The sequence below is a fragment of the Chaetodon trifascialis genome, chromosome 18 (genome assembly GCF_039877785.1).
Source record: "Chaetodon trifascialis isolate fChaTrf1 chromosome 18, fChaTrf1.hap1, whole genome shotgun sequence".
Lineage (NCBI taxonomy): Eukaryota > Metazoa > Chordata > Actinopteri > Chaetodontiformes > Chaetodontidae > Chaetodon > Chaetodon trifascialis.
The window spans coordinates 23,890,001-23,909,494 of NC_092073.1; the positions used below are offsets into that span (position 1 = coordinate 23,890,001).

The 19,494-nt window shown below is 49.2% G+C and overlaps 1 protein-coding gene and 1 pseudogene across 1 annotated transcript in view; one reads left to right on the plus strand and one right to left on the minus strand.

Annotated features, from left to right (window-relative positions):
• LOC139347145 (protein NLRC3-like) overlaps positions 1–19,494 on the plus strand; it is a 100,279-nt pseudogene that overhangs the window by 31,730 nt on the left and 49,055 nt on the right.
• Positions 9,911–19,494, minus strand: part of sugct (succinyl-CoA:glutarate-CoA transferase) — a 53,160-nt gene continuing 43,576 nt past the window's right edge. Inside the window, exons 13-14 of the mRNA XM_070986636.1 lie at positions 16,527–16,590; positions 9,911–11,078 (exon numbers count right to left, since the gene is read on the minus strand). Of these exons, the coding sequence (XP_070842737.1) occupies positions 10,915–11,078; positions 16,527–16,590 (228 nt within the window). The 3' untranslated portion in view covers positions 9,911–10,914. The remainder of the gene's footprint in view (positions 11,079–16,526; positions 16,591–19,494) is intronic.

Sequence of the window (19,494 nt, forward strand, 5' to 3'; positions counted from 1 at the left end):
CCTCAGTGTGGTCTGACAGGCGGACAGAACGCAGGACACTCTGATGGGACACACATCTGTTAGACATTACATGTTACAGCCTCTATTGTTTTCTATTCAAACTGCCGGCTGTGTTCTGTCACAGTGTCCACTGTCTCACGCTGCCATGTCCTCCGAGCTCCGAGTTCACACCACTTGTCCCAAATTGAAAAACTAATTAAAAATGTTGAGTCTGTCCAACGCGTTCCTTTGAGCAGCTGAACTCTCTGAAGTCAGCTGTGGACGTCCATCGTCCCCTGACGATCTGAATGAGGACGCAAACATGCTCACAATATAATTATGCTTCCATGACCTTTGCAGACACATTGCTGCTCCCAAGAGGTTGAACTCCTTCATGTTTTGGACACTTGATGGGCTTTTCTCAGGCGCCGCTCTCAGGACTCTTTACCTTGGTTGGTGATTTTATAGTAAGTCCAGTATGTGGTAGTATTCATGGTGTCCAGAGGACGAACCCTGATGAAGGCCTCTTGTACATCTGTTTCTACAACGCACGAGAGTGAAGGTGTGTTCAGACAGGAAGCGGTGCATGTCCGCCTCGTTAATTCACCCCCACCAGCTGGTACGTTAGCTGGACGCTAGCTAGCAGCAGACACGTTTGTGACTGACCTCAGAAGCAGACTCCAGGTCGTCCTGTCGTTTCCTTCCAGTCTTTCTCATTTTCCCCCGTCTGTCTACATTTAGGGGGCAGATTCAGAAAGCACAGATTCGCTCAGGTTGAAGCGTTTTAAACTTGCAGGGACACGTCTTCGCATCAATTCATTCCCAACCCGAACAAATTTGTATTTAATTGCATCTCACTGCTGTCTTGCATGCAAATACTCGCTTTCTGTTGCACGACCCGGAGAGAAAAAGCTTTTCATATAACACGGGAGCTTTCGGGTGATGTCGTGGGCAGCTGTCAGTTAATTGGTTAAGAGGTCAGAAGCGAACGATGTCAACGTTCAGCTGATGAGCTCATGAAACGAGGCGCGGACTTCGTGCCACTAAAGGTCCAGAGTAGCGCTGCCTCGAGGTCCAGAAAGGCCAGCAGAGTTCACGTTTCTCTTCCAGTGTGGGTGGAGATGTCTTCAAAGACATGCAGGACAAAGTTTCAGCACCACTTCCAGAGTCCGTTCATCATTTTCGTTGAAGTCAAATCTGCTGCCTGAATTTTCTTCCTGTCTCCTGCAAACGTCAATCATTTTGCTTGTATAGCAGATTTCACTCTTGAGAACAGGTTTCGAGGTGACTGAGAGGACAATCATCGGGTCCAGACTGGATCTTTGAGACAGTTTAGAGTCCTGGCTAACGTGCTAATGCTATCAGATAAGCCAACTCTCTCTGTGTTCCATTAGGCTTAGCTTCAACTCAACAATGTGTTCTGGATTATTCTCACATTTCTTCGCCTTTTCGGCCCATTCACTTCTGATGGCTGCTGCTGACCGCCGCCGCCGCCGCCGCCGCCTTGTTTCCATCATCTCAGTGAGTCTTCGGCCTGATGGAGCATCTCGGGGTGACAGCAGTGCCAGATGGTCTGTGATTGATGGAGTCTGAGAGGACACTGAGACTTTGATGTTTCTTATTTGTTTTATTCGCATTCGCACTGAGCGACTCCGAGCCGAACACAACCTCACGTAGCGCACTTGTTTTAGTCAAACGTCTTCCTAAAAAAACTCCCCTGACCCTTAAATCTATGTGTTACGAGGTCATTCATTCAGGGTGACATCTTCAGAACAACCTGCTGCTCGAGGACGGTGAAACGTCCTCGTCCTTCCAGAACTTCTGTTCAAGTCTGCTGGGAAACTGATGCCATGTCTCTCTTCTACGTAGACGTGGATTTTAAACATTGACAATAACTGTGAAGTTGTCTGACTTTGCTTTTGTGTTGTGACTGATGTCACAAACCAGCCAAACCACCCGCTGAGAACACAACTGGTTCATCGGTTTGGGGTTTGGGAAACGCAGTGTTTGCAGTTGGTGTAAATGCCTGAAAAAGAGTCTTCACTGTTTAGGATGATGATGGTCATCAAGTCCCATCTCCTCCACGACTACACGTTGCTACTCTGATCATGAAGGTGACTCTACCTGCATTTAATGAATTTAGGCGTGTGGGGGGGGGGGGGGGGGGCATTCTCCTCAAACTGCGTCCTGATGTCAGTTTAATACGCAGGCTGCAGTTCACAAACTTTACACACATTAATGATTAATGTGCACAAGAAGACGAACACACCTGAATACTTGTTTGCCTGAAGGGACACATTTCTCAGGGAAATCAGTAAACAAATGAAGAGTTCTGATTATTTGATGGAGGCAGCAGAGATTTAAACTGGTCTTGGCTGGTTTCCTTCGGCTCAGTTCAGGCAGAACGCTGCATTGTTTCTGTTGTAGGGCTCCTGTGAGCTCAATCTGAGGTTTCAGCGTTTCAGACCATTGAAGACCTGCAGCGTAAACGCGACCGTTCAACAGACCTGAGTCGACTGAATGTCTCGCGGAGTGACACGTGTCGGGTCCCGAAAGGTTTCATGAGCCTTAAATGTGAAATATGAACATTCGTGAGGTCACCTGACACGAGCCATGTCTCATGTCCAACTGTTTGTGTCTCAGCGAGGTCGTCCACAGTCAGACGTCCTGGCCCGGTTCGTGTCCCGTCTGTGTGACCGTCTGTCATCTCCCTGTTGTTTTCTTTGAATGGTGTGAGGCCCAGTTTACCCAAAATGACCCTCTGCTCACATTCCCCCACCTCTCCCTCCCCTCCCTCGTTCATTCACTTGTTCTCTCTCTAATTTGTTTCATGTGTGTTGTTCATGTTCTGGAGGTCAGTGTGCTTCAAACACTCGGGCGGAAACTTCCAGATAATTTGTTGTTGGACACCAGACCTAGAGAGACAAAAGGCCTGAGACAAAGTCAGAGGACCAGGAACATTATCACAGCTCATCCTCAACATGGATGTGTGAATGAGAGCACTGACAAACCATCACTGACGGCCATCTTTGTCCCTACAGCTGAGACGTAGTCCTCTAATCAGCCTGAAGAGGTGCTCTCTGGTTCAGTTTTACATGAATGCATGCAAGTTGTGCAATAAGAGAAAAACATTAACGAGGTCTCACTGGAAACAGCGTCTGAATCTGATTCCTGGTCAGTGATCCGGCAGTGACACAGTGATCGGTGAGGACATGTGTGTTAGTCTGAGTCCCCGCAGAGTCAGAGAGGACGCGCAGAAACGTGACCGTCCTCAGCAGGGACAGACTCTCCAGCCGGGCTCACAAAGGTCATGACCTCAGCATTCTTTGACAAAAGAACGGCACTTCTGATTGGCTGTCAGAGCTCAGACCGGGACAGGGGGACAGTGGGCGGGACGTAAAGACCGTAGGGTTATAATTGGACTCAGACACGGCCGATGCTACAGAACAAGGGACTTTAAAGACAGAAAAGACAGAAAGAAAATAGAGTCTGTGGTTGGTGGATGTTCTTATCTCAAACTAAGCTTCATGAAGCAGTGGCTACACCTGATGACAAACAACACCTGTAGTTAATCTTTCCTCCAGTGAAACTGACATCAACAATACTACATAGCTTCATGATCAACAGTTCAAACCAGGAGCAAAGCTTCTCCCGTTCATCTGTGGTTGTGTTTTTCCTTTTCTTGACCTGAATGACTGAAGTTCATCCGTTCTCTACAATCGGCCGCGCTGTGAAAGCTTTTCATTCAGTCTTCAAAAAAACACCCCTGATGTGAATTTACTGCACGCTATCAATCACTGAGGGTGAAGACATCGATGTGCTTCAGATGGCGGCTGCAGGCTCTCATGTTGAAACTGAAGCAGTTTGAGGAGAATCAGACTTTAATTTTAGCAGCTGGAGGCTGCTGAGCTGTTTCACAGCCGACACACTGAGCTGCTGCGTTTCTGTCGGAAACAGGTGGGTTACTCATAACTCGGCTTTGTTTTCCACTCTTCCTCTTTTCTCTTCCTGTCTGTTTTGTCATCTTTCCTCCCGCTCTTACGTCTGACAGGTTCAACACCTGGTGGGCGATGTCACCCTGCTTTTGGTCCAGTGGGACCAGTGTGAACTGATACTGGTGAGTCCTCAGTTAGTGAATGAACCCGCAGCGATTCTGCATGTTCATGTAAACGCACAGCTAAGTCACCTGGCTGTCACCTGACAGTCACCTGAATGTCACCAGACTGTCACCGAACTGTCACCAGACTGTCACCTGAATATCACCTGACTGCCACCTGAATGTCACCAGACTGTCACCTGACTGTCACCAGACTGTCACCTGAATATCACCTGACTGCCACCTGAATGTCACCTGACTGTCACCTGTCACCTGCCTGTGACCTGGATATCACCAGACTGTCACCAGACTGTCACCTGGTTGTCATCTGTCTCTCTCTCTGTCCAACAGCACCATCACTGAATGTTGTGACCTTCGAGTTACTTCTGTCAACATTGACTTTGATATCACCAGACTGTCACCTGAATATCACCTGACTGCCACCTGAATGTCACCAGACTGTCACCTGAATATCACCTGACTGCCACCTGAATGTCACCAGACTGTCACCTGACTGTCACCAGACTGTCACCTGAATATCACCTGACTGCCACCTGAATGTCACCTGACTGTCACCTGTCACCTGCCTGTGACCTGGATATCACCAGACTGTCACCAGACTGTCACCTGGTTGTCATCTGACTGTCTCTCTCTCTGTCCAACAGCACCATCACTGAATGCTGTGACCTTCGAGTTACTTCTGTCAACATTGACTTTGATATCACCAGACTGTCACCTGAATATCACCTGACTGCCACCTGAATGTCACCAGACTGTCACCTGAATATCACCTGACTGCCACCTGAATGTCACCAGACTGTCACCTGAATATCACCTGACTGCCACCTGAATGTCACCAGACTGTCACCTGAATATCACCTGACTGCCACCTGACTGCCACCTGAATGTCACCAGACTGTCACCTGACTGTCACCTGAATGTCACCAGACTGTCACCTGAATATCACCTGACTGCCACCTGAATGTCACCTGACTGTCACCTGTCACCTGCCTGTGACCTGGATATCACCAGACTGTCACCAGACTGTCACCTGGTTGTCATCTGACTGTCTCTCTCTCTGTCCAACAGCACCATCACTGAATGCTGTGACCTTCGAGTTACTGGTTACTTCTGTCAACAGAAACTGAGTTACTTTTTGAATTGTATAAAAGTAACTAGTCACTATGGAAAGTAACTTTTACATTACTTTCAAATGTCTGCTTATGTTCTCTCATTAATGGACTCAGAGCTGTATCATATTAGTGTTGCTATGGGACAAACTATGGATCACTGGAGCCTCATCACTGCAGGAGGTATCAATACTCCCGACCAGCAGAGGGCAGCAATGGCTGGTGTTCCCACCTGTAAGCTACCTGGCGTTGTCTTCGCCATGCTGCATGCTAACTGAGCTCTGCTGAGGGGCTTCAAACATCATGTGACGGGTTGATTCATGAGGCACTTTGTCTCTTCGGCATCTGAACTGGAGTTTTGTCCTGACGACATCTGATGACGCTGCTGCTCAATTGGCTGGTCAGAGCGAGTGAAAGCTGAGCGTCTCTGCTGAATCCATCTTCATCTTGTTTCCTCTGACAGACAGAATGACGGAGCAACAGGAAGTGAAAAAAAGACCAGTGCGGCACTGCTGCCAGGCAACCGAGAGGACACGTCCCGTCCAGGCCAGAGGTGACAGGTGTGTGCGTGAGCGAAGGCTGCCTTCTTATTGGCTACCGGTGTACAGAGCAGTGAATCGTGGGTCGTGGCTGCTTTAATGTCAAATCCAGCTGCTGCAGCTGCACAGCGCCTCTCTCTCTCCATCCGGCCCACATCAGGAAGTGGTTTCCAAAGAAACTCCCGCTGGATGTCATATGAGGGAGTCCCGAGCCCCGAGTGTGTGTGTGTGTGTGTGTGTGTGTGTGTGTGTGTGTGTGTGTGTGTGTGTGTGTGTGTGTGTGTGAGAGTGTGTGTGTGTGTGTGTGTGTGTGTGTGTGTGTGTGTGTGTGTGTGAGTGTGTGTGTGTGTGTCTGCCTATCATCATCGTCACTCAGTGTAATGAGCTCTGATTCAGAATAATCCGGCTGAGTTCAACGTGTTGGTCCCTGAACGCCACATCCTCCGTCCTCGTGTAACTGAGACAAAGTGTGGAGGATCATGGGGTGGTGTGACTCCGCCTCCTCGCTCCTCTCCACTGGCAGCCATGTTGGATGACCTGGTTGGATGCTGAGCTGATCCTGCGAGACCGCAATCAGACGTCCGGCAGCGTGTTTGAACTGTTCAAAGTCGAGTCTTTGAGTGCGACGGGACACCGTATGAGATCAAAGCTCAATCAGTCTCAATGAAGAACAACCTTCTGTGGCGGCGTTGGCGTCTCAGGGCTCATCTGCAGGGTTCATCCTCTGCATCGCAGGACGTCATCAGCACTGACAGCTGCTCTGCCTGAAGACCAGAGTCCACGCGGCACTGAGCACCTTCACAGGTGAACACACTGCTGCTACAGTCAGTGTAATGTAACCCTTCAAAATAAGAGTATCATTTGTCTCCACTGATGTGAAGTCAGACTGTGACCTCAGTGTCCAAACGTTATATTAGTCTCTGTCTCTCTCATATAACTGTGTCTGTGTTCAACATTAAGCTGGACACAAACCCTTTAGCTTCCTGCGCGCACACACACACACACACACACACACACAAAACAGATGTCGGGGAATAAGGGACACTTAAAGAGCTGGTGAGTTACGTACATCCGAATTTCTCTCTCACACACACCGAGTTCAACACAGAGGCAGCCAACTGGGCGGCCGAGCATGACAAGAACAGAGAGATAGAGAGAGAGAGAGACACAGACAGACAGACAGACAGACAGACAGACAGACAGACAGACAGACAGACAGACAGACAGCAGCATCTGTCAAGCGTCTCAGGTCCATCAGTCCACATGCAGAGATGTCTCCGTTAAATGTCCAAAGTGTGTGGACGCTGCTGTCCCTCCTGGTTCAGTCTGAGCTCACTGGCTCTCAAACTTTTCCACCAAAGTCCAGGAAGGAAACCAGGCTCTTACACTGAAAACACAAGCAGGATTCAGTCTGTAAGAACAGATGAGGGACAATTTAAAGTATGTTATGTGGCCAGAAGTATGTGGACATGATATTTATGTGGACATCTTGTCCCTGTGGTTCTGGTCTGGCTCTGTCTTTCATGGCCTCGTAGGGAAATCATAACTCAGACAACATCAACATGAAGGAACAATAAATAAGAAGCACTGAATGAAAGTGAGGAGACGCTGCTGTTTGTCCACTTGGACCACGTTGACGTCTCTCACGTGAGGACGTTTGTGTGTACGTCAGGTTCAGCCTCTCAGGACGACACACACCCTGTTAATCCACCTCACCTGACATGAGCGTCCTGTCTCAGTCACGCAATGACGAAGACGAACCCCTTTTATTTTTGAGTCACGAGAACGACGGAGAACGACGTGTGGTCCACACTGACCTGGGATCAGTGACCGGGATGCAGGAGTGTTCTTCATCTTCATCATCATCATCCAGAAATGATCGGGAAATCTCGTTCAGACTTTCTGAAAAGTTTGGAAGCAACGTGATTTGATTGATTTGCAAAGACTGTGCAGGAGAGGAAGGAGCGCTCGTCTTCACGCTGTTTCTGTGGGATGTGTGTGAGGTTCAGGTGATGTCACAGACACGGCAGCCATTATACAAGTGTGTGTGTGTGTGTGTGTGTGTGTGTGTGTGTGTGTGTGTGTGTCTTTGTATATGAAGTGTGATGAACGCTGCTTCTTCCCATCATCACCTCCAGAGAGATGAGACACAGAGCAGGAAGTCACACCCTATCACCTCCAACACACACACACACACACACACACACACACACACACACACACACACACACACACACACACACACACACACACACTTAACCGACACAACAGACACAATCACAGCAGCAGGTACAATCCAACCACAAAACGATGAAGTCTCATATTTTCCACCGATCGATGACAAATCGATTGGTTTTGTTGGTGAAGGTCCAGATGGTCCAGTCCAGTGAAACATTCAGGCAGTCCTCAGAGCCACATTTTTAATCCACCATAACTCCAGAAGGCACACACACATTTGATTGACATCTCTCTGGACCAGTCAGCATCTTGACGTCGTGTCCAGCTCGAGTCTGCCGCCGTCCTCACGCAGACCAGACGCTGCTTCAGCGTCCAGTTTACAGCCAAATCACAGAAAACATGGCAGTTGCGCATGTTCTCACACAGGAAACGGCCTCAATATAAATACATCTTCTGTGACGGCAGAGGGTCGTCGTGGCTGGAGGAAGCGGCGCTCACCTGAGACGCTCGCCGTCGTGCTTCACTTTGACATAACTCTCGTTAATAATCAGCGTCTGTCGCTCATGAGCTCTACGTTTCGAGCAGCCGAGCGTCACTGACCTGTTCATCACATCCTCATGACTACCTGCTCTGTTCTGTCTGCAGGTGTGCTCGTCGGTGTGCTCCTCCTCTTCCTCGGTTCAGGAGGTCTCGGGACTGATGAAGACCACGATGTGGCTGAAACTCTGGGAGGAAGGAACAAACAGGACGTGACTGGAGTGACTGAGTTTAGTTGTTATTGAGTAAAACCACACATTCTCTGTCTCTGACCTCCTCATCTTCACCTTCATCTGTGATGTTACCCTCTGCAGTGCCGACCAACACAAACAACCGGGATGAAGGACGAGCACTGAGGCCTCCACGCCGGCGACGGCACTGATGTGTTGCTGAGCTGCAGTGTGCTCCACCTCCCTCCAGAGCTGCTGTGTCAGAGGTATCACTCCTCTCACAAAACCACATCTGACCTGCAGCCTTGCTGCTTGTTGGACAGTGAGACTACAGTAAGTCCCCGGTTCACCATCAATCACAACTGAGCCTCCCCCAAAACTCAAACAAACATGTCAGTCTGCGCCTCCCCCGGCGACACCGCCGCCGTCCAGATGCGTCACATTTTCTCAAATTCAGTAAACATCACGTCGATTTGATTCATCCACTTCCTTCCAGAAGATTTCTCCACCATCCGTCAAGCTGTCAGCCCGCCTCTCCTCCTCCCACCACATCAGCGACACAGTCCTCGCTTCCAGCAGCGCCCCCCGGGGGAGCGAGACTTCACCGCCAACGGCAGGTTGAGTTTTTTCCAACCACAGATCAATGACGTAACGTGAGCGCATGGACACGTCTCTGACAGGAAGTCACATGATCAGACCTGAAATGAGCCTGGAAACGACTCCTCATCACCCGCCTGGTCAGAGCAGTTCAGGCCTCTTCACTCAGACTCGTTCAGCTGAGGTGATTCAGCCGTGACTCCCTAATGGTGCGTTCAAGGACACCATCGACTGATGGAGCTGAAAGGTGACAGACTGACGACACGTGTGCACTTTGCATTTCTGTAATATTCTTGAATTTGCTGCAAACTGAAGTAAATGTTCAGCGGCTCTCAGCAACATCAAACCTCTCAAGTGTCCACACAGAGGACGAGGACACAGACACGTTCGGCAGACATCCGTCTGAATGCCTCAGGTCGCCGTCACGCCTGCGAGACATTGCCGAGGGCTTAACCTGCATAATGTTAAAATGAAAATTTGAAAAAGTAACTAGTGATAGATTACATTTGAAAGTAACTTGCCCTACACTGACTATGAAGGAGGTCACATGGGGGTCCTTGAACGCAACAACACAATCAGAACGAAAGCAGGAAGTGACGACTGTCAATTCTTCTCAACAGGAAGTTGTCATGAATCATCATCATTGGTCGACTCAGAGAAACTGACGTTTGTACTCGTAAAATTAAAAGGTGACAGTTTTATTTAAAAGCAGCTGCTCATAAAAACATCTTGAGTGCAAAACGATCATGTGACCTTTCAGTTTCATTCCTGCTGATTCATTTCTTGGACTGTTAATTGTCCCACAAAGTCTAAAAGCAGCAGAACAGTTTCAGATCATTTTCAGTAAAAAGTGATTTTGTCTGATTCTTCAGTTCACAGTAAACTTCAGTTTTTGATGACACTCTGTGACATTCAGGCTGTGATTGGTCGTTATTCAGCAGCTTTGTAATAGTGTAGTAATAATGGTGATAAAACAGCTAATGCTGACTCAGCGGCTTCATGGACTATGGACTATGCTCAGGATCTTCTATGAGTCTGTGGTTGGTAGTTATATTCTCTAAGCTGTTGCATGCTGGGACAGCAGGCTGAGGACGGCGGACGCCAACAGACTCAACTGATCAAGACCAGTGACGTTGTGGGGATGGAGTGTGACTCTCAGAGAGGAGGACGCTGAAGAAGCTAAGGACTACCATGGACAATGTCTCACAGCCACTTCATGCTGTGCTGGTCAGACACAGGAGGACGTTCAGCGAGAGACTCGTCCCACCTAAACTCAGGACTGAACGCTGCAGGAAGTCATTCCTGCCTGTGGACATCGACCTGCACACCTCCTCCCTCTGAATGGCCCTTGGACTTTCACTGTCTGTTACATATTTGACCAACTGAACTTTGCAGATCCGTTTGTATATACTGTTTATTTTTTCTCAGTATATATGTTGTTTTGTATTCTGTTGTATATTTTGTTTTATATATTCCCAATATAAATATTTTGTTTTTATACTTGCTTTTAGATATATAGTTCTCTCTCTTTCTTTTCAAATTTTATTCTAATTCTATTCTTGTAAGGAGCACTGCAACTAAAACAATTTCCCCTCGGGGATCAATAAAGGATTCAATCAATAACTGATTCTCATTCTCATTCTGATTCCAATGCTTGTTGGTCGCGCTTCCCCAGCTCTTTCAGCCAATCAGGGCACTTCGCTCTGGGTCACTGCCCGTGAATCCAGCAGTGTTTTGATGACGTCGTCGCTGTAGGACAAGGTGTCTCGCAGCACCTGCACGGTGTGCTGGCCAATCACAGGAGGGGGCGTCGGCTCGTAGGGGGTGAAGCTGCTGAAGCGAACGGCCGGACCTGAAGAGAGAAACAAGATCAGAGGGTTAACCTGCGGCGTCTGACGAGCAGAGCGACTTCGCTGTCTCTGACTGAGGCTAAAATCTCTACCGGCGGCGTCTCACGCTCTCTGCAGGGCGTGGACGTCCACCGTCTGACACGGCTTCCTGTCCGGTGTGGTGATGGACTTCACATCAGTGACGTCCTCACAGTCTGTCCTCCTCTACATGTGAGTGTGAACATGGTCCAGTCCTGCAGGGCTGAGGTGTTGATGGTCCTGATGGAGCGTTTCTGGCCTGATGGTGGCAGTGGTCTGAGGAGCCCAGATGGGGGCAGGGAACGGCTTAACCCTGCTGTTGGTGTACATGAAGTCCAGTGTACTGTCCCCTGTACAGTTGGTAGAAGTTTGGTGCTGCAGTCTTCAGGCTAGCTTGGGTAAGTCGTCGGCTACAGTGAAAAAACCATCGGGATGGACCATCTGATGTTCAGTGATGGAGCCATAGAGCTAGCGTAGCTCCTTGTTAGCATTGGTGCTGAGGGAAATGTACACCCCCGACACGATAATGGTGGCAAATTCTCTCTGCAAAGAGACCAGCCTGAACTTCACCGCTGAAACCACCAGCGATCACACACCAGGCCCGGAAAACCCGATGCCGCGGGTCTTACTGGACGATCGCCGGGTTTCAGTCCGTCTGGTGTGATGTTAGCCGTTGTAGCTGGATGTAGCGTCAGGGATGCTGCTGTGTGGCCACGTTTCTATAAAAACAACATGCGCCGATCCCTCATTTCAGGCTGAGGTCGTCCAGCTAGCTAACATTAGCTAACGGGACAGACTGCTGTCGACAGCAGTGAAGAAACTAACGACTCATTTGTTACGTTTTCCTCTGAGACGAAGCAACAGGAAATGACAGAATCACATACAAACACCTCAGAGATGTACTTCAGAACAGTAAATGAGGCACAGTCCAGCGCTGACGATCCTTCTTTCTTTCTTTCTTTCTTTCTTTCTCTTGATGATTGAACTTCAGAAACACTGACTTTTTCACCTCTGTGCGTGTTGATAAAACATACATGTAACACGGAGCCAAAGGGACTCATTAAAGACTCATGGAGACGATGATGATGATGATGATGATGATGATGATGATGATGATGATGATGATGATGATGATGATAAAAGGGTGCATTGATGACGCCTCTCTTCATCCCTCTTTCCCCTCCTCCTCCTCTGATTGGCTCATTTTATCTTCTCTTTTCTCCCGATCATGTCTCCTCGCTGTTGTGTGCGTGTGATGTTGGACATACATGACTGAGAACTGGCTGCTTCCTGTGTGTCACTCAACATTAGACCAAACTCCTGCACATTAATGTTCGATTTAAGATGGCTTCATATTCTGTCTGAAGGAAGGAAGGAAGGAAGGAAGGAAGGAAGGAAGGAAGGAAGGAAGGAAGGAAGGAACGAGGGAGGGAGGGAGGGAGGGAGGGAGGGAGGAGAGACTCAGAGCTGAGGGAACAAACAGATTATTTTGGGAAAAACAATCAGCTGCTTTTTAAAGAGCAGCACTAATGAGCTGAACTCTCACAGTCTGTGTGTGTGTGTGTGTGTGTGTGTGTGTGTGTGTGTGTGTGTGTGTGTGTGTGTGTGTGTGAGCCCACACGTGCATGGTGACACGAGTGTGTGTGTGTGTGTGTGTGTGTGTGTCAGCCTGCATGGTTTTATGCATGACTGTGTCTGTGTGTGTGTGTGTGTGTGTGTGTGTGTGTGTGTGTGTGTGTGTGTGTGAGTGTGTGTGAACAGTGCTTCTATTTTCACCCCATTAGCAACATGTTTTCCCCTTCAATGACACTCAACAAGTGTCAGGTGCGTGCGTGCGTGCGTGCGTGCGTGCGTGCGTGCGTGCGTGCGTGCGTGCGTGTGAGGGGTGTCAGGGCAAATAATTGATGAATCAGGTTATGTAACGCGTCTGTTGATCGTCACATTTCTCTACTGTTCTGTCTGTCACAGCTTCATTCAAAACCTCACTGACGTTTGTCACAATTCTCAGACATTAACAAACACCATTTCCCATAAGGCCTAGAGTCAGACGCCACGGCGAGCTCAGCTTAACAACAGCAGCAACAACAACAGAAGTCTGGGTGAGTTTTGCCATCAGGTAAGAACGTGCGCTGGTCATCATGGCAGCTGCAGTTTCCTCTGCTCACACCTGTGCAGCATGCGTGTTCAGGTAACACACCTGTGAACACACACCTGTGCAGCATGCGTGTTCAGGTAACACACCTGTGAACACACACCTGTGCAGCATGCGTGTTCAGGTAACACACCTGTGAACACACACCTGTGCAGCATGCGTGTTCAGGTAACACACCTGTGAACACACACCTGTGCAGCATGCGTGTTCAGGTAACACACCTGTGAACACACACCTGTGCAGGTGAGCTGATGAGCGTCCTTTGTTTCTGCTGAAATTAGCTAAGTTGCTCGTCCGTCTCCTCGGCGTCCTCTCACGGCCGCAGGAGCTCCGTCTAGCGCCACCACCAGGACAAACCTCAGCTGGACGTTTCAGTCCCACTTGGACGAGCCGTCCCTCGTCTCTGTTCATTTCACCCGGTCATCACGCTTTTTTCTAATTATATAACGTCAGCTGTCCCCTCTGTGACGGACACACTCGTCCTCTGCTGTTATTCCTTCTCTTGGCTCTAAAGCAACACACACACACACACAGAAAGTGAGGAATGCCACCAAGAAGCCGGCCAATGACTGAACAGCACGTTTTCACACTCAATTAACCTTCGAGGTACACACACACACACACACACACACACACACACACACACACACACACACACACACACACGCACACACACACACGCACTCACACACATACGCGCACACACACACACACACACACACACGCACACATACACACACACACGCACACACACACACATACGCGCACACACACACACGCACACATACACACACACACGTACACACACATACGCGCACACACATACACACACACACACACACACACACACACACACACACACACACACACACACACACACACAAACACTTATTGCAGAGAGGAGCATCACAAATGATGTCACTCCATCTTTGTGTGTTTGTGTCTCTCTTTCTTTGTATGTGTCTCTCTGTCTGTCTTTGTGTCTCTGTCTCTCTCCATTGAGCTCAAACATCTTTAAACTCTGTGTCTCTGCGGTCAAACCAGCATCGAGTTCAGCTGACCTTTGACCTTGCTGCATTGACCAATATCAAAGCGTCTTCACAGAGCTGACATCTGACCAAACTCCTGTTAGCAGCTTCTGATAGCAGCTCCGATTAGCTGCTCTCATTAGCTGCTCTCGTTAGCAGCTCCTGTTAGCTGCTCCAATTAGCAGCTCCTGTTAGCTGCTCTCGTTAGCAGCTCCGATTAGCTGCTCTCATTAGCTGCTCTCGTTAGCAGCTCCGGTTAGCTGCTCTCGTTAGCAGCTCCTGTTAGCTGCTCCAATTAGCAGCTCCTGTTAGCTGCTCTCGTTAGCAGCTCCGATTAGCTGCTCTCATTAGCTGCTCTCGTTAGCAGCTCCGGTTAGCTGCTCTCGTTAGCAGCTCTGATTAGCTGCTCCTGTAAGCTGCTCCAATTAGCAGCTCCTGTTAGCTGCTCTCGTTAGCAGCTCCGGTTAGCTGCTCTCGTTAGCAGCTCCTGTTAGCAGCTCTGATTAGCTGCTCCTGTTAGCAGCTCCTCTAAGCTGCTCTCGTAAGGCTACGTTCCCACCAAACGCGATAAAACAAGATCGCGCTGCAAGATTACATACAAAGTCAATGCAAAGACACGATTTGAAGCGTCATTTTGCCGGGCGACGCGATGGGCGCGATTGCGCGGCGCGATGGACGTGCTGGCCGCGAAAATCGCTCTCATCGCGTCGCCCCATCGCGTGATCGCTTCATCGCTCGAGTTGAACTTTTGCGGCAGATTCGCGTGAAGACGCGCCGCGACAGCCTATCAGCGTAGAGATCGTCATCGACGTGCTGACGTACGGACGTCCTGGTGTTCCCTCGCAAAATGAAACTGTCAGAAACAATGGAGGAGCTGCTCATCGTTGCCGTCACCGCTCACCCAGAGCTTTATGACAGTTCAGCGTAGCATAGCCCCAGTTAGCATAGCTTGCTTTACTAGCATACTTGTCTGGTTCATTCAACAATAGCTGCACTACTTTGTGCAGTACAGGTACAGTGCAGCGATGGTGGTTATTTCAGCCATGAGCCGTTTCTCAATACCAAGTACGCCAAGTTCGGACTTACAAAGCAAGTTCGACTTGGGAGTACAGTCTCTCCAGGACGGGAGAGCGCAGGACTGTCATTGCATGCAATTGGGACGGCAGCGTACTTGATGACGTCACCACCTCAGCTCGTCGGTTAGCAGGACGACACATCTCCGAAAACTTTGGAGCAAATTTTAAACTACGCGCTATCGTGATGAATCGACCACAGATTTTAAGTTTTAACATCCACTTTGTCGCATAAAATAATCTTAAAACCACATTCCGGTCAACGAGAGAAAGAAATGTTGCTGTTGGACGGGCTGGACGGGCTGGACGGGCTGGACGGGCTGGACGGGCTGGACGGGCTGGACGCGCGACGCGATGCCAGGTCAAGGGGTTTTTGTACCAGCGTCAAAACTGGAGCGTCTGGCGCGACTCTGGCTGCTCCTGATCCTGCAGCTTCATCAGGTTAAACTGACGTCCTGGACGATAACTTGAGGTAAAGAGCAGCACATGTTTAAACATGGTGACGTAGACAGAAAGAAACTGGAGGAGAAGAGGAGTGGAGGTGAAGCTACGTCTCCTCCACCTTCATGTTGAGCTTTGACTCAGCGAGCTTCTGGAAAGTCTGCGCTGACGATCTGCCCAAAGGCAACACACAGAACACACACTGAGTCGACTGGCTGCACACCAAACGCAACACACACTACCTGCCTGCGCTCATTATGAATGTGTCCCAGCTGGGTCAGAGACACACACACACACACACACACACACACACACACACACACACACACACACACACACACACACAGGCCAGAAGACAGATTACACTGTAAATACACAGTGGTAGACAAACAGCTTCTTCTGAGCTGAAACACTGAGATCCATCAAACCAACTGAGCAGGACAGTCCCCATGGACGTGTGTGTGTGTGTGTGTGTGTGTGTGTGTGTGTGTGTGTGTGTGTGTGTGTGTGTGTGTGTGTGTGTGTGTCTCGGCAGGACATCCATAACAGCGCCCCATGCGCAGACAAACACCACTTCTTGGAAAATGTAATTTAACAAACTTGTGTCAAAAACTGAAAGTTAAGGGTTAGAGAGAGGACACACAGTGTGTGTGTGTGTGTGTGTGTGTGTGTGTGTGTGTGTGTGTGTGTGTGTGTGTGTGTGTGTGTGTGTGTGTGTGTGTGTGCACGCATGCTGACCAGCAACAGTGATGTTTCCTGCTGTCGGATGCTTCATCTTCAGTATGAGACCGTTGTGCTTCACCTGCAAACAAATGAACAAAGTGTAAGTCTGCAGCCGTTGACCTCCATTAAACTCATCAGTGAGCCTCACTGTAGTTCCCTCAACACATGAACACACACACACACACACACACACACACACACACACACACACACACACACACACACACACACACACACACACACACACCAAACGGAGACAAAGGGGACGGATGCCCCGAGCGTCCCCGTCGGTGCGCAGCGGGACAGTGGGAGCGATCTGTCCCGTCCATCAGCAGAAAATCTTCATTTTCTCTGAACTGAGAGTGAAAGAGAATCTAAACGTCCCGCGGTCTTTGAAAGCACCACGACCTGGAAGAACGAGAGTCCTCACTGACACAGTCTGGATGTGTGATGTCTGTCTCTGAGCGTCCACGTCTCAGGACCAACATGCAGCGGATGGTTATGTAAGACAACGTGGACGCGGGACACACCTGCTCGCCCTCTGTGCACTCAGGGGTGATGACGAGTTAAGTGGCTTCCTCTCTCGTCCCGCACGCACGACTTCCTCTATAAATATGGAAGAACCACGACTGACGGAGCAGTCCTCCATCCGTCTGGGACGGCAGAGGACACAGATCAGCCTCTCTGAGTCTTCTGTCTTACATAATCCTCAGCTGTGTCTGAATGGATCTGGATGTCGGACTGCTGATTGGACAAAACGAGGTGCGTGAAGACGTCACGTTGGATTGTGGGAAACCGCTTATAGAAATGCTTCAATATTTGATGATTCAGCAGGTGACAGGTGGTCAGGTGAGTCACAGAGGTCAACTTTGACTCAACTAACCCTTACTGTGACAACCTGACCCCAGAACAGCTGGGACGCTGCTGATCCTCTGCAACACAAACTGACCTGAGAACAGCTGAAAGATGCAGCGACACGTTTCACAGACTGAAAGATGGAACGCTCCAGAAACACCTGATTGGATCATCCCACAGGTAAACAGGCTGATTGGTCACAGGTGAGAGGATCATGATTGGGAATGAAAGGGACGTCCTGGAAAGGTTCAGTCGATCACAGAGGATGGAGCGAGTTCAACACTTTGTGAACACATGAAGGATGAAGGAGATGAACACATGAACTCTTCAGAAAACACAGTTCAACACTGAAAAAAACGACTGCAGTTCAAAGAAACATTAAACTGTGCAGCAATAATTAATACACACACACACACACACACACACACACACACTGTCGTGTATACATAATTTATGGGGACATTGCATTGACTTACATTAATTTCCTGCAGACTTTAAATCAAGTGTTCACTTTAAATTTCAATGATTTACATTATGGAGACTTCTGTTTTGTCCCTGTAAGGATGGCGAGTCCCTGCACTGCGAGTAACTAACACAGACACACACACACACACACACACACACACACACACACACACACACACACACACACACACACACACACAGTTCATCTGGGGGGGGGGGGGACACTTTAATAAGAGCCAAACTCTGATCGATGGCTTTAATTTAAACATCAAACATGACACACTGTGCTGGAACTCAACCAGTGCTAAACGAATTACACTGTGTGTGGTGTGTGTGTGTGTGTGTGTGTGTGTGTGTGTGTGTGTGTGTGTGTGTGTGTGTAACATGAATGCACTCAGAGCAGAAAACCAGGACATCGGCTCAAACAGGAGCTGGATGTGTTTCATGGTGGCGACGTTCAGCAGACGCTTCCTGCAGCGCCGCGTCTCGTCACGCCAGACGAGCGCAAAACGAACACGCAGCCAAACGAAAGCCGGACAGCGCCTGCTGTCCTTGACGCTGCCCGTACGACGCACGAACACACAAACAAATGTGAATTTAGGGCTTTGACAGCAAGACGAGAAGCTCCAACAGATGCAGCAGGAGATGCAACAGAAACAGAAGCTGGTTTGCTGATGGAGGGCTGAAGTCAGGTTGATAATGGGTGGACGGGACAGGTGGGCTGGTCCCTCCCCCTAACATGCTGATATACAGTATGTGAGAGTGTGTGTGTGTGTGTGTGTGTGTGTGTGTGTGTGTGTGTGTGTGTGTGTGTGTGACAGTATGATTGCATGCATGTGTGTGTAATCCTATCTGTTTGTTATGCAGGGTATCATTACATCCATATGGTCATCATACAGACACACGCACACACACACACACACGCACACACACGCGCACACACACACGCACGCACACACACACACACACACACACACACACACACACACACACACACACACACACACACACACGCGCGTCAAACACACTGCTGCTCCTGAATGTTGCACTGTCACTGCGAGCATGTTAGCATGCTAATGTTAGCACTGAGCTAAAACAGCAGCTAGCTCGTAGCCTCTGCATGAAAACCACCATCAGGACGTTTCCGCTGCTGAGAAGAGTTTTCAGTGTTGTCCTCTCACGCACCCTCATCCGTGGGTGTGTGTGCGTGCGTGCGTGCGTGCGTGCGTGTGTGTGTGAGACTGCGGGGTGTGTTGAGGTTAAAAGGTGGCTTTACTTTTCTATTTTATTTCTACTTTATTATGTTGATATTTCAATAACGAACATCAAACGTCATGGTCAAACACACACGTGCGCGCGCACACACACTGCTTCAGGATCACATCCTGTGCTGCAGTGTGTGTTGGAAAACATGGTGTGTGTGTGACTGTAATCTGTGTGTTATTGATCTGCAGCTGCACGGCTCATAGCATCTAGCTCCTGCCACGTGTGTGTGTGTGTGTGTGTGTGTGTAGGCCCATCCCGATGAAACCACACACACACACACACACACACACACACACACACACACACACACACACACACACACACAGTGTAGTGGTTTCTGGTTCTGGCTTTTTGTTTCTCCCACTCAGAGAATAAAACATCGTGCACGCAGTCAGAC